General features: G+C 42.4%; 1 protein-coding gene across 11 annotated transcripts in view; it reads left to right on the forward strand.

Moving 5' to 3' along the window:
* baz (par-3 family cell polarity regulator) overlaps nt 1-14,194 on the forward strand; it is a 248,899-nt gene that overhangs the window by 232,666 nt on the left and 2,039 nt on the right. For 7 of the 11 annotated variants that reach the window (XM_070531901.1, XM_070531906.1, XM_070531902.1 and 4 more), the window contains 4 exons: nt 1,529-1,615; nt 6,713-6,811; nt 11,917-11,985; nt 13,887-13,951. In XM_070531901.1, coding sequence (XP_070388002.1) covers nt 1,529-1,615; nt 6,713-6,811; nt 11,917-11,985; nt 13,887-13,951 — 320 coding nt within the window. The remainder of the gene's footprint in view (nt 1-1,528; nt 1,616-6,712; nt 6,812-11,916; nt 11,986-13,886; nt 13,952-14,194) is intronic. The other 4 variants (XM_065431624.2, XM_065431629.2, XM_065431630.2 and 1 more) reach the window with 4 other exon arrangements.

Below are 14,194 nucleotides of genomic sequence, written 5' to 3' on the forward strand. Positions count from 1 at the left end.
GAGTCGATGAATAATGAATTTTGCCATGTGTAGGGCCACAGAAAAATGAAAGTATTGCTGAAGGTGTACAGTAAAGAATACAGCTCAATAGTCATCATCTGTTCTGAAATTCTGTTGAGATTGGGAGCATTGTGTGTGGCCTCTTCAGAACTTTCCTAAATTGTAGCAATTGTTCTTCATTTAGTGTTTGATCTTTGAATAGACACTAAAGTGAATTTATATTCTAAATAAATGTTGTAGACCAAATGGTACACTAGCTCACTAATGCAAAATTCTTGTGCAGTTCAGAGCTCTAAATTATTTATGAAACACAGAAAGAAGGCAGCTAATGACTCTATTGGCTCTGGCACGAACCTGCAATCCACAAGTCAGTGACACGCATGTTTGATAGCATCCTATTTTTGTTGATCGCATTTAGGTTCAGCGCATTTGCGTTTCATTCCATTTTTATAGAAGGTGCACTTATGACATATTTGCATCTGTGGTGCCAACACACTGATAAATGCAACATCATGTGAAATTCAGCCTTGGCTGCTAATGTTGCTTTGTAATATACAATATGGATCCTTGATGGCACCTTGACCTCGCGCCATGAAATAAAATCTAACTCATGTGACAAGCCCCAGCATGGAGCGAGCCTGCATTCTCATGGCATTCCTATGGCCTGCATTCATATGCCATGGGAGCCTCCACTTGTAATAGCTAGAATAATATAGCTAGTGAGGTGCCGTCTTTCCTGGCATACAGAAACAACACTTCACCTCCAACACCAGCTTCCTGCGTGCGCTCAGGAAAGACAGCTCAAGGATAAAACCATGTGCTGACTACCTTGTGTGCTTGCCTTTGTATCAGCTCGTACACTTCCATTTACGATGGCTTTAGCTAGCTAAGCCAGCGTAAATCGCATTAAGCCAAGCTGTAGGCACCCCACAGCTCAAGTAGCACCCACTGCATTAAATATCACCAGGGTCTCACATACAATTAACCATTATTGCCACATCATTGGGAGCGTGAAAAGGACAATTGGTCTTTTTTCAACACACATTCTTTGCTGAACACATTTAAATGAACATAGAATGTGCAAACATGTACTTTAATCTAATAGTTTTAAGGCCTTGTTTAAAGAACATTCGTCAGCAACAATTTTTGAAAAATGTGCAATAGTAAATGAGCTGCAGGTATCTGATGAAACTTTTCCATGTACATTATTGACATGAGTTACTGTCACCTTTTTGCTTGTGCTTAGCTTTGATTAGTTGCATTCTTAATTTGGCCAAGAAAAATGTTTTCATTCTGTAAACAACAAAATGAAAGCAGGAGAGGAGTACTTGAACACTGAATACTGTAAATTTATGTGTTGCTGATTTTGTCTCTGTTGTTTCTGTTGTGTTTGTTCTGTGTTGCGATTATGCTGTTTTTGTGGGTGTTTGTTTGTGCTCTAATCGTAACAACTGAGGCTGTCTTGCCGGTGCCCCCAGCAACTCACTAACCTCCCGCGGTGCTGGTGCGTCCGTGCTTGTGCTTTCAGCAAGGCCGTCCTCTGCCGCCTGTGCCTCATGCCTTGCTGCCACCTGCCTATGGCACTTGCGGCTATGCTCAGAGGGCAATCCCTAAGGTACTACCACATTGCTCACTCACATGGCAACTCTTTTTCCTTGGTGCGCTCACTTTCCCCATTATACTTCTTTCTTCTATACACCCACTCTCTCCCACCATTTCTGCTATCTACTCACAGCAAACTACCAACTGTTGTACAAAAGGGGAAGGCAGGGTCAAATGCCTCTTCTGTCTGAACCACTGTCTCAATTACTCTCAAGTTTAGCATTGAGGTAGCATTTCGCACTGTACATTACTTAATATATAGTAGTTGAGCCTCGATAAAATGAACCCTTATATAATTACTTCATGGATACGACAAACAAAATATAAAATTTGGTTGGTCATGCCTTACTTCAGTGGAGTATTCTCCTTCTGTAATGAAATAGAAAGTGCAGTATTCAACTTGGTGTCAGTTATAGCGAAGCAAATATTTATTTGCAGGTGCCTCAATGTATATATGTATTCTGGTACATAGCAAAAATTTCAAATACAGTCGCTGACCAATTTTTCAGACTCCTCATTTTTCGGACTGGCGTGGTTCCTGTGACACTGCCACCTACCCCTAGCAGCAATGTATAATGGCAAACACGGTGGCCATGATCAAAGTTGCCATCATATCAACTAGAACAAAACTGCCACTTTGATTGCCGACTACTGAAGAAGCGGCGCTGGTTAGGCCTACAGCCTGAGCAGTGTGGCTAGCAGAGTTGCTGGTGACAAGCAACCACAGGAAGTTCGTTGCCAGCTTGTTTGCACTCGTAGGCCTTAAGTGATTGAGCGCGTTATCAGATACATGGCCGAAACTGAGGGCTGTAGTAACGGAATATGGATTCACATACAGTCCCCTTCGTGTTCGAAAAGCCTGTCAGCAGCGTGCACATTTTTATGTTTGCACAGGTACCTCATCAGCGATTGAGTGTGAGATCTGATGCACGGGCTAGACTGACGACTGTAGTAGCAAAGTATGAGCCCACATGTGGTCTCCGTGTTTGAAGAGTGTGGGTGGCCTGCATGTTTTGGCCTGCAGCTGAGCTTGGTTGAACTGCAGTCGGCAAGCCAAAGTGCTGATCCTGCGAAATAACACCGATTGCACGGTTGTGCATTCGTGGCGATGCGTAGTGCTTGTGCATAATTTATTGTTGTTCTCGTGCCAATATGAGGCACGGCAAGATGTTGACAGGTCATCAAAATCTGCAAAAGATTCTATGCTCACCCATCAGAGCTACCCTGCTTGCCTTTCTTTCGCATAAATGTGACCGCAATTTCTTTTGACGATATGCATTTACACTTAAATGCATAAAGGATATAACGAAGGTATTTTTCTGTTCAGTACAACTTTTTCATAGCCATGTTTAACTACAGTATTTACCTGCTTTGTTCAGAAAACATTGGAAGTACAATCAGTGTAAATTTAAACATGAGCAGAAAGAAAGGTGATTGTGGTGCCTTTACACGTCATTACATGAGAGGACGACGTTAAATCGCTCTGTAATCAGTTTCTAAGAACGGTTTAGTCCAGAGTTTACACTTTGGAGTTTGACTCAGCCGCTGTTACAAATGTAAGTGAGTGCAACAACACATATCAGTCATTTATTAGTTCCCTGCGTTTGAATTTATGCTCATCATCTGTCGTCTGTGGTAATTTCATACAAAAGAAAAAAAAATTTTTTTTGGTAATAGAATGGTGGCTGCATCACTGTTAGAGCAGAACATAGCAGCATCATGCCATAACTCACCGGCGGTGCCATTGTTTCTTTCAGCAATTGTATGGTTACCTTTCTGGTCCTGCACCGCTGCAGACAACGTGTAGTGGTGATTTATTGTGGATGTAACCAAACACAGTAGTAAACAAAACACACTGTGAAATGCTACCTCTACACAAAATTTCAGTGTGATTGGCCAGTGGGTGAAGTGATCAGAACTACGCCACATGTGAAGTCCATATTTGTATGTGCATTATGCCTTCTGCATTTCAACGGAGCATCAGGATATCTTAGAAACTTTCTCGATTTAGTGCTAAGGACTAAGTAGCTGTCCAGGTTTAGGAAGCCCGAACATAGGAATGACATGCAGAAGCGTCCATAGAGAAGTGATTTTTCACACATTCTCGTACACAGATTTTTTGCACACGAGTAGCTGCCAAATACATGTGTACTATGCTGCTTCCACAAACTTTTTGTTAAACATCCTTCAAGTCAGCCGATGTGTAACTGGGCAACAAAGCCTATGGCATTACATTGTCCTTCAGTCTCCTGGCTGGCAGAAGTAGCGAGGATCGATTGCCACAGACATCATAATTACTTATAATAGTGCTGTTCTGCTAAATGTGTTCAGTGGCATTTCTGGTGGTTAGTCATAGCCACCTTTTCAAACAAAGGGAGTCCCAAAAATTAATTCATGTCAGGAGGCTATATAGCCTATTCCTTCCCTTACCCACGGTTTTTACTGCTGCTTTCGGTTAGCAGCTCAGACACAATCTATTTTGGTTGGAAACTTGCTGACACAGATCTTTGGCTGTGGCCTAGAGCATAAATTGGTGTCTTCTATAAAAATATACCAGCTCATCTCACTTATGTCATTAGTGGAACTACTTCTCAAAGGCAGCGACAACTGTATTGCATAGGGACTGTCCCTTATATTGTGGGCATTGTTCCTGGTTGCTGTATAGCATCTGTGCCTGGTCGTGTCTGCCATGTTCAATGTTCCAAATCGAGCAGGAAGCACAATGTGTAAACATACTGAAAGCTACGGTGACTGTTGCGAGGGATGGATTTTGGCTATTGTAGGAGTAGCAGCACACCTCCAATACTCTGGGCAGTGCTGATAACCGTTGCTCTCGGGTAGGCCAAAATTGGTTGGAACTATTGTTTTCGATCCTTGCACTTCTGTTTACCGTCAATCAGAAGCAGCTGTAGAGAGTTTTATTATCTCTAATGTTCGTCGCATCTATTGTGCCATTACAAAGGCCTGTCAACCACTGCATGATGTGCAGGTATCTTGTAGGCCTTTTTCTACAATAGGTGCAGCAATAGGACCAAGAGCTGTTGTTTCCCTGGTATCTAAAGAATGCAACCTGAGATAGCACATACCTAAAGCATGCCTTTGAAAGATAAGCTCCATGTGTCAGTGATAACACCTCATTCATTGTACGTTAGAATCAACTCTTCGCAGACCTGGTTGCATTAGTACACGTTTATCACTATTTCTTGGATCTAGGCACCCGCTGATCTATCGGATCTACTTTTCTTCCTTTATTTTCATCTTTGAAAACCAAAATGGAAGGAGTGCTTAAATTCACAGCATGTAATGTGTTGCACAGGCTGGGCAAGAAGTGTCATACATAAAAAAATAAAAACTGAAGAGCTCATAGTTAAACACTGCAAAATCATTTTGAATGTCATACTACATAAAATTGTTTGTCACAACATGGTCCAAACACTGGCAGCACATATGAAGAAAATGATAAAGGGGGGCTCACATTTGCATGCAACTTTTTGTCCTTTCTTCCCCCAAAATAGTTGAGTGCCTACATTCAAGAAAGGGTAAAGGACCCAGGTGGTCGAAAATGAATCTAGAGCTCTCGATTACGGTGTCCCTCATGAACTCAGCATCGCTCGTGATTCTGCCATCCCCACCGCTTAAGTATGTCAGTGTACTTGCCGCATTTACTCGCATAATGATCGCACTTCTTTGTCAAAAAGATTGACGCAAATTCAGGGGTGCAATCATTATGCAGGTTAAATTTCCCGCGAAAAGAAACATTTTCTTTTTTCATCCCGCGTTTGCTGCGGGATGACATCGGGTCAACAAGCAGGCGGCTGCTGCTGTCAGTGCGGTACACCAAAAAAAATATGGCGGCTGGCGGAGCAAGCCGAACGCGCCGAACGCGATTATTTTTCTTCTTGTGAGTACATTAAGTGCATTGAAACAGGTCCTTCCGTATCAGTAATGAATAATGTCGTTAATACCGGCAAGTTTGCGACAATAATGTAGCCATGTCCACTTTGAGGGGACAGAAACAGAGATGGGCGCGCTTAGCTGCCAGTGACATAGAAACACATGGCGAGCATGCTGCTGAAACTGCAGCATTTGTCTTCACTGGTATCCTAATACGACATGTTTCCGCTAAGGGTGGGCGAATATCTTAGCTGCGTTACAAGCGTCGGTGTATGGATAGGGTACACTTCTAATGTATCAGTGTAAATGTGGCCACTATCGTTGCCGCTCGCGATTTGTTGCGTGCCCACAAGTGCAGACGAGAAGAATCGAAAGGCACCTTTTATGTTGTTGTGGACCAAAACCATTATGAAGCCTACAAACAATAAAGCCAAGACAAGTTTGGTTGTAGTTTTTTTTTTTTTCATGGAAGTGGCGGAAAGTGATAAAAGGAATAAATGGGGTGCATTAGCTCTTGGGCCAGTTGGTGCATGATGAACTTGAACAAAGGGGTACCAGCCTTTGTGTTTCGCTGGTACCCCCTTTTTTCAAGTGAATAAATGGGGCATCTGCTTAAGAATGTTGGCTGCGTGCAGACCGCTTGGTATGTCTTGAAGAGCCGTTCGCGTAGCATTTGACAGATAGTAAGTGCGATCATCATTAGCTAGACTTGGGACACGACATATCGCTGCGACAAGTTCATGGTGCGATCATCACACGTAAACTTCTATTCATAACCTACTGCACAGTTTCAGAATGTTAAACTCTACAATTAATCATATTCAAGGAAAAGCAGTAATCACTTTCATACTCTGGTAATGACACTTGTTTGGCACTTATATTCATCTTTATTTGAGCAATGTTCATTATCTGTTTGTGTCAACAAAACATGTGTATGGCTGTCTAAGGCAAGATCGACACACTAGCAACAAGGCACTGCATGCAATGCTTCTGATAAGATTTGGCAGGTTTGTTAGCAGTGGTTGCAAACAGTCATCAGTTGTTCCAACTTCAAGCACTGCCACAAAATACTAAGCTGGTGCTCTGACTGTGGCAACTTATAAGACAGCTTTGCTGATTTTTGTATTTCAAACACAGTTCTTGATATGATATTGTAGTAAATACTAACGCTTCACAACGATCACTTGTAGACTCTTTCTGTTTTGTACTTTTACAGGCTGTAGAAAGGACATGTTACACTCAGAAGCGCATACAATCTGTAATGTATACAAGCTGTGTATACTGTAACAAACCACTGGCTAACGGTCACAGTGTGGTAAGTGATAACGCTCTAAAATGCATCACAGGCACGATGCTAGTCAGAAGTGATTACGTTTGACAGAATAGATCAGCAGCACTTTCCTTCATGTCTGCATTCTCATTTTCATGTCCATGTCAACCTTAATGAAAAGCAAAATAATTTAAATCCTGCTGAGTGCTATACTTCTCCTGCGCACATCATCAGACCCTAACAGTTCTTAATGCTGTTCCTCTGTGTTTAAGCACCATCAGAAGAAAGCACAACAGGTCAAGGGCAGCAGCGGTTAGGAGGCACTTTGCTTCGGAGGCATTGTGGTATATTTTTATTGTGCGATCTGAGAATTCATCCCAGGCATAACGGAACACAAGAGTTGGACAACTTTTATATCCCCAAGGTATTCTCACAATGCCGTCAGCTGCGTTTAGCCGTGCCTTCTCATAAATTCTCGTTTGGCAAGTGTTATATAGAATGCCATATTTACATAATCTCGTGCAAATATGGTGACAGCGACACCTACATGCACATTTGCACGATCTCATGCACCCGATCGCAATGCACACCCATCAAAATGGTTGAGCCATTCGTTTTGTCTGCTTGCATAAGTCATGCACAGAAAACACAGAAACGCCAAATCCGCACTGTGTATTTCGCTTTTCATTGGTGATGGGGAACACATAGACATTTTTTTCATGAATGGAGGTCTCTTTCCCTTCAACTTTACCATCATAGAAAGCACCGCATGACTTCGCAGCCATGGCTTCCATGTTGGTAGAATGTTCTCGCACCAGGGCATTGCTAGTGTTGAAATGTGGAAAGAATAATATGAATACAAGAAATCAAATGCGCCCGGTGAAATGCGAGAGTTGCAACATGCATGAGACACGTGGTGGCTGCCGTTCTCCATGCGACTAATGCAGCTATCGCTATCTGCACACGCCAGGAGGCACACATGCACGCAAAAAAAATTATTCGCCACTTTGTGAGGGCAGTGGCAACATTTGCCATCAGTGTGCTTTATTTCTTGCTCAATTATAGCATGCATATCATTTTTACTAAATTTTTCTAGAAAAAGAAACATGAAAGTGTACATTAGAGTTGTGAAAATACTCCCCTGCAAATGCTCGTTCAATACCCCTCTGTTTCACATCAAGAAATAGAAGTTCCTTTCATTGATTCACTAATTAATTGAGATATGATAAGTCACTGGCTTCCAGCTTCAAGTTGTAAGAACATCACTGCATAAGTGGTCATTAGAGAGTTTTAGTTTAGGGGACACAAGGCGTTGAGGCCCCTAGCGCTTGGGCGCGTTTGCATACGCAAACAGAAACACGTTATAGGTTAGCGGCCCCAAACACAAGCCGTAGTGAGCTCGCATGCGTTCGCAGCGCCATCAATGTCTGATCGTTGCTGCGTTATCATTTCTTAAAATTCAAGATCAAGCATGTGAAGTAAAGCACATTAAACTGTTTTTATTAAAAGCAGTTAATAGAGAGGTTTAACATGTCCGGTATTCGGGTAAATGCAGGCGGTCAAAAACAGCTAATATTGCAGTAACCAAGTGTATTTTACTTTGCTGTGGGTGTAAATTTTTGGCAGCAACACAATTACGCCAGTGCCGAAAATTTTCACCAGCAGTGAAGTACAATAGACTTGGTTACTGTTTTTGTCTGTTTGAGCTTTGCGCCACCAGGTGGATGCACCATGCAGGCCACTCCTGTTTACTTCCCCGCCCCAACACCCCGCTTAGGGGCAGCGATGTTTTTGGCTGCCCCAACAACCCATGGACGCAAGTAGACGTAGCGGTCTGCACATGTGCAGTACCGTCGCCCCTAGTTCTTGCGTACGCAAGCCGTTTGCATCCTCTAAACTAAAACCCTCTATTGTGTATGCAGGTGCTTTGTTGACAATTTAGGCTTGCTTTGTGCTGACCACCTGGAAATAATAATAATATTTGGGGTTTTACGTGCCAAAACCACTTTCTGATTATGAGGCACGCCGTAGTGGAGGACTCCGAAAATTTTGACCACCTGGGGTTCTTTAACGTGCGACCACCTGGAAAGTGTTTCAGACGACTAATCCAATAGATTCACAGCTAGTGTATCTAGTTGACGCATAATGTATATGTTTCAGTGTGTACCATATTTTCTGGTGTATGAGACACGTTTTCCCTCCAAAATTTTGATCAGTGCATCTTGCATAAGCAAGATCCATGCACTTTGGTATGGCTAAAGTGTGCTTTTTCAAGAAACCATGCCCAGCAGCATTCTGAAAGAAATTAGAATTTTGCTTTACCAACGTAGCGGCCGTGGCGACAGATGTCAGCTTCTAGGGCTCGCTTTGTAGGCAGTGAGGCGGCCGCAGTAAAGGCTGCCATTGTGACCTCCGGGATATAGGTGCCGTTGTGATTTGCTGTTATAGTTTATTTTTACATGAAATAAACATTAAACCCACGAAACTGACGAATAAATAAGAAAAATAGACCCCAATATTTCATTGTTGCCCTGTAGCATGCAACATATACCCATTAAAATAGAGGGCCTCTTGGTTATGATCATTATCAAGTCTTCTGTGCGGGAAGCTTTAGCTTTATCTCAGCCGTCCAGTAGCAGTCGCAGTGCTTCTGGCTTCCGGTTACCATTTCACTTTTATATGCATGTGCTCAGACGTCATGTAGTTGTTTGTGTGTTTGTCCCGAGCACGCCACACCACAGAGGCAACACCAGTGATATGCTTCAAGATGCTTACATCGTCACGTAATGTTTATTCAGATGACAACAGCGGTAGCCCAGCGATGCTTCCTACTGAAGTTGCCAAGGTTTTTGACAGTTTGTCAGAGGATGACGCATTCGGTGGCTTCAAGCGACATGCAGTAAATGTTGATTTCCTGTGCCTAAGAGCGTTGGTTCCGGTCCTTTTGCTAGAACTGACAGCTCATAATTTTGTTTACGAAAGTTTAGTGCCCTAAAATGGGTGAGTAAAAACTAAAAAAAACTAAAAAACTAAAATGGATGTTGAGATGAGTGTATAAGCGTGTATAATTCATCATGCCCACCGAGTTAAAATTGGTGCATATAATATACCAATTTTTGTCTTCAGAAGTCTTTGAAAGCAGGAGATGCATCTTATACAAAGATGAAATTTATGCACCCGCAAATATTGTAATTTAAAAAGAGCATGATTTCTGGTATCCCTTCATACGGGTCTTAATGTTTGTGCTTGTCAAAGATCTTATAAGAACACCAATTAGGCTGCTGTTAACATACGTAGTTAAACAGGATCTTTGCCATCTCACATATATAATCAGTTCACAAAGTCATAAGTATGAACCAATCATGGGCTCATTTGTTTTGTTTTTTAATCTTGGATGCAGAACTAAGTGCAGATGTTGCAAAAAGAGAGAAAGAATAAACTTTATGCAAAGGGACAAACAAGCATAGGATGCTGCTCCGCTCTGGAGTGGGCAGTCCCCTCAGTCCAGGAGTCCAGCGACCTTAGCTACCCTTCTCGTTCGGTTGACCAGGTTGAGCTGATCTGTTGAGTCGGAGCTGGACTGCGCTGCCTCCCATTGTTGTATGGTAGGGTGTGTTACGGGTGCGAGGTTTCGTGTGCTTGCATAAGCCCATACCATGCAATAAAGTGTTGCGCATTGATTGCAGTGTGGGCATTTATAGGAATACAGCGCAGGTTGTATGGCATGGTAGAGACTCAAGTGTGGATATGTGTTTGTTTGGAGTTTCCGCCATATTACAGCTTCCTCTCATGTCAGAGCATTATGAGGTGGCTGTAGTGTTCTTTGTGAAAGCCGGTAGCGTTGTAGGATGTGGGTGTAGGTTAATGGTATCAGATCAGGGTGGAACTGCTAGGCACGTCGCTCTCGTGACTCCCGGTATGCATAGACTTGGGCATAGGTGTGTGCCTGCTGATTGCCACTTAGGGACTCATGCCCCGGAGTCCGCACAGTTTGTATGTATGGTGGGAACTGGTGCCCTCCACTCAGAATGCAATGTGCTGCCCTTGATCAAGATTTCCAGATACTGCAGACAATCCAAATGATCACAACTTTTTAGGTATATTAAGTATGATTTTTTTACTATTAATTTCTTTTGTTAAATTAAAGTCCTAGACCACTAAATCCTAGAAAGGACAGTGGCATGCCACAGAGCACCGTTAATAATTTATTAAAACAGCTTTTCTTAGCCAGTTTTGATATCATTTCCAGGAGGATACTCTGCCGTGACATCACAGCACTGTATGGTGAAAGCAAGACATTGCAACGTTTTGACACTCAATCCGGCTTGCTCGCTCACTTCATGCACTGCTATTCATTGTGAGGGCCGATGTAAAAGTACACTGTATGGCTGGGCAAGCCGGAGCGTGTGTCAAAACATCGCCATGTCCTGCTCCCACATACTGTGTGATGATGCCACGACACAATATCCTTGGATATGAAACCGAGACTGGCTGAGAAATTGCTGTTTTATTAAATTATTGACGGTGCTCTGTGGCATGTCACTATTTTTCTAAGGTTAGAGCTTCTAGGACATTAATTTAACACCAAACAATGAATAGTCAAAAATATAATCTCAGTACCCCTTTATTAGTTATGTGGTGGCAAACAAAGAGCACTTCTGCTAACTAGAAGTTCAATTGAATGACAAAGAATAGTCTTGCAAGCATCAAAGTGGCTGTTGAATTTCCTCAAATTGTTATCTTGGTGTAATAGGCAAAATGTTGGGTTAATGATGAGCTTGTGTTCAAGGCAAGGTTCCTGCCGCCTTTTTGGAGCATTGAAAACATATTGTCTATGTAATATACATACTCCTGAAGGCACAATTGTAACTCAGTAAAGTGGAATGTGTCAAGCTACGTTTGGACTATCTTTAGAGACACTGGTGGCATTAAGGGTCACAGTTCTATAAAAATGCTGTATTTTATTACCTATAGGTGATTATTACCAAATATTACCTTGCTGGAATTTTGCTCCAGCTAGTTTAAAAGGTAGCTTTATGTCTATTTACCTGTTTAATTTAACAGCGCAGTAAAGTTTACGATAAGCCCAGGACTTCTAGAGCAATCACTCAGCAGTTTTTCTGCATCGCTCGGTCTTTTCGTTTGTGCAGGTTTGCAGTCCTCACAGAAACACATCATTTGGTCGATCTTTTAGTCTGAGAACATCGCGTGGTCTTCAGGTATCATCACTGCATTCAACACCACCACTATCATCATCATTACACCACTGCAATGCACTCACCTTTTACACTGTCTGCATGAACCATGTGCAAGCACCTTGTGTCTGCGTTAGGCTCGATTGCAGCAAAAGCCTTTAAAAAAGCATGCTTTTCATGTCATGCATGCAACAAACTATGAAACCATGATAAAGAATGTTTGTGCAGAATGCTGAAGGGGGCACTGAAACACTTCTTTAACATGTTAAGGAAAGGTTCCTGGCCTGTAAATAATGCTACTGTGAATACGCAGCAGGGAATATGCAGCACTCATTATGTCTTCATTCATATATATTTGGTCCTCTTCAAAACTTTCTTTGATAATGCATTCCCTGAATAGAATTGCGCTCATTTCAGTATTGTTGCTCAGGTTTCTGAAGGAGTGTTTCAGTGCACCTTTGAACACACCACGCAACCAAAGGGTTATGCCTTGTCATAGCCTCCTGTATACATTCAGCCCACTCATCGGCATGTAGAGCACAGAGCGCCAGCCGTCGCACCTGGTTACAGTGCTTGTCGCCAATCAGTGGTGCTAGCCCAGAATGGAGAAGAAGATGCTATAGCGCAGTTCCCGCTAGAGATGCCCCCCCCCCCCCTTTTTTTTGTGTGTGTGTGCAGCTTCCATTGCCTTGCTGAATCTAAGTGCCAGTAACACCTGCAGTGGCATGAACAAACAGTCTTCCACAAATTGTGTCTGTCGCAAAAAATGTGTACAAGAATTGGACGAGCATAAGAGAGTGCTCTCATCTGTACTAAGATACGTCCTTGCACGTTTCCATTTTGAAGCTCTATTACATGCTGGCCAAGTAAAAAAGCAATGTGAAGTTTGAAAAGTGCAACACAAAATCAAATATTGTCGACATTTGCAGTTACAGCTTATGAACCATCCTTCTGTAGATATTTTGACGATGTTATTCTTATCTGTTACCTTCAGGACAAAGTTAGCAGATGGTGAAAAAAAACTTTGTCACAACTGTCTCGCACGACTTTTCGTGATAATTCGGACCTGAATACTTGAAGACCTCACGCTATTGCAACACTTGAGCACCATTTCTGCTGAAGCCACACAACAAAAATTGCAATCTGGCATTCATGATGACATGACACTGATCGAATGCCATGAATAACTTAGCAGTCTGAGCTCTCAATATGCAGTATACAGCTGACAAGGTTTCCACTACCCAATGAAATGCGGCCCTATAATCTTGTGACTGTTTAAAGAAAATGCTCAGAATGAGAAAGCACACTGATTCAATTTGTTTTAGGACATGGCACATGATGATATGAAGTCTCAACCAATGCAGTTCTTTGTATAAAAGAAAGTTAGCTTAGTTCAAAGCACGACAACAAATTTGCTAGGACAGGCTGATTTGTACTTTTTCTGGAAAGGATATGCCCGCAGTCAACTTCACAGATGTAAGTGCTTTTTGCTTTGCAAACAGCAGCCACTGTTTTATGCAGGCAAACAGTTGTCACATTTTGGTAGACCTACCAACGTGTGCACACTACCTTTGCACGTTCCCACATGTCTGCCACAGCTCGCAGGCGCTTTAATTGTGCCGCTATAGAGGACGCTGTTAGCCAAGAATGAAATGCAAGTAGGCCAGGTGAGGAGGGGGAACGACGCTGCCGGAGTGATGTAGGGGCGCAGAAAGTATGTAGGAGGCTATAGCCTTGTGCATTGTTCTTTTTCTGCATTGTTATTTTTTTTAATGCTGCATCAGTAATTTATGCTTCTTCTTTCTTTGCTGCAGCCCTGCTTTTTTCTTGTGCCTAGTGCAAATCTTACTCTTTTATGTCTCGCTGCAAAGAAATGAAACCTCCCGTTCTCAAACCTCCCTTTATCTTTTTTCCCCCTTCTGCAGAGACGAGATAGTGATGTTGTCCACTCAAGGTCACAAAGTTTTGACATATTTAAGGAAATGGAACGGTAAGGAATTCTTCTTTTACTTTGATATCAATGCAGTGCATCATGTATACTTCGAATCAAAGTTGTAACATTTGTAAATTGTTAAGATTAGCAGTGACCAGTATTGTGCCAGCTGCAGTTGGTGCATAGTTCTACCACTGGCCTTGTTATTGCAGCACCCAGAATATGCTGTGGAGCTTTATATAGTGTATGTGGGATGAAGCATCCTCCGTGGCCCCATGAATCATATATGCAGCATGTCCA

This window comes from Dermacentor albipictus, chromosome 1 (genome assembly GCF_038994185.2).
Source record: "Dermacentor albipictus isolate Rhodes 1998 colony chromosome 1, USDA_Dalb.pri_finalv2, whole genome shotgun sequence".
In the NCBI taxonomy this organism is placed as follows: Eukaryota; Metazoa; Arthropoda; class Arachnida; order Ixodida; family Ixodidae; genus Dermacentor; species Dermacentor albipictus.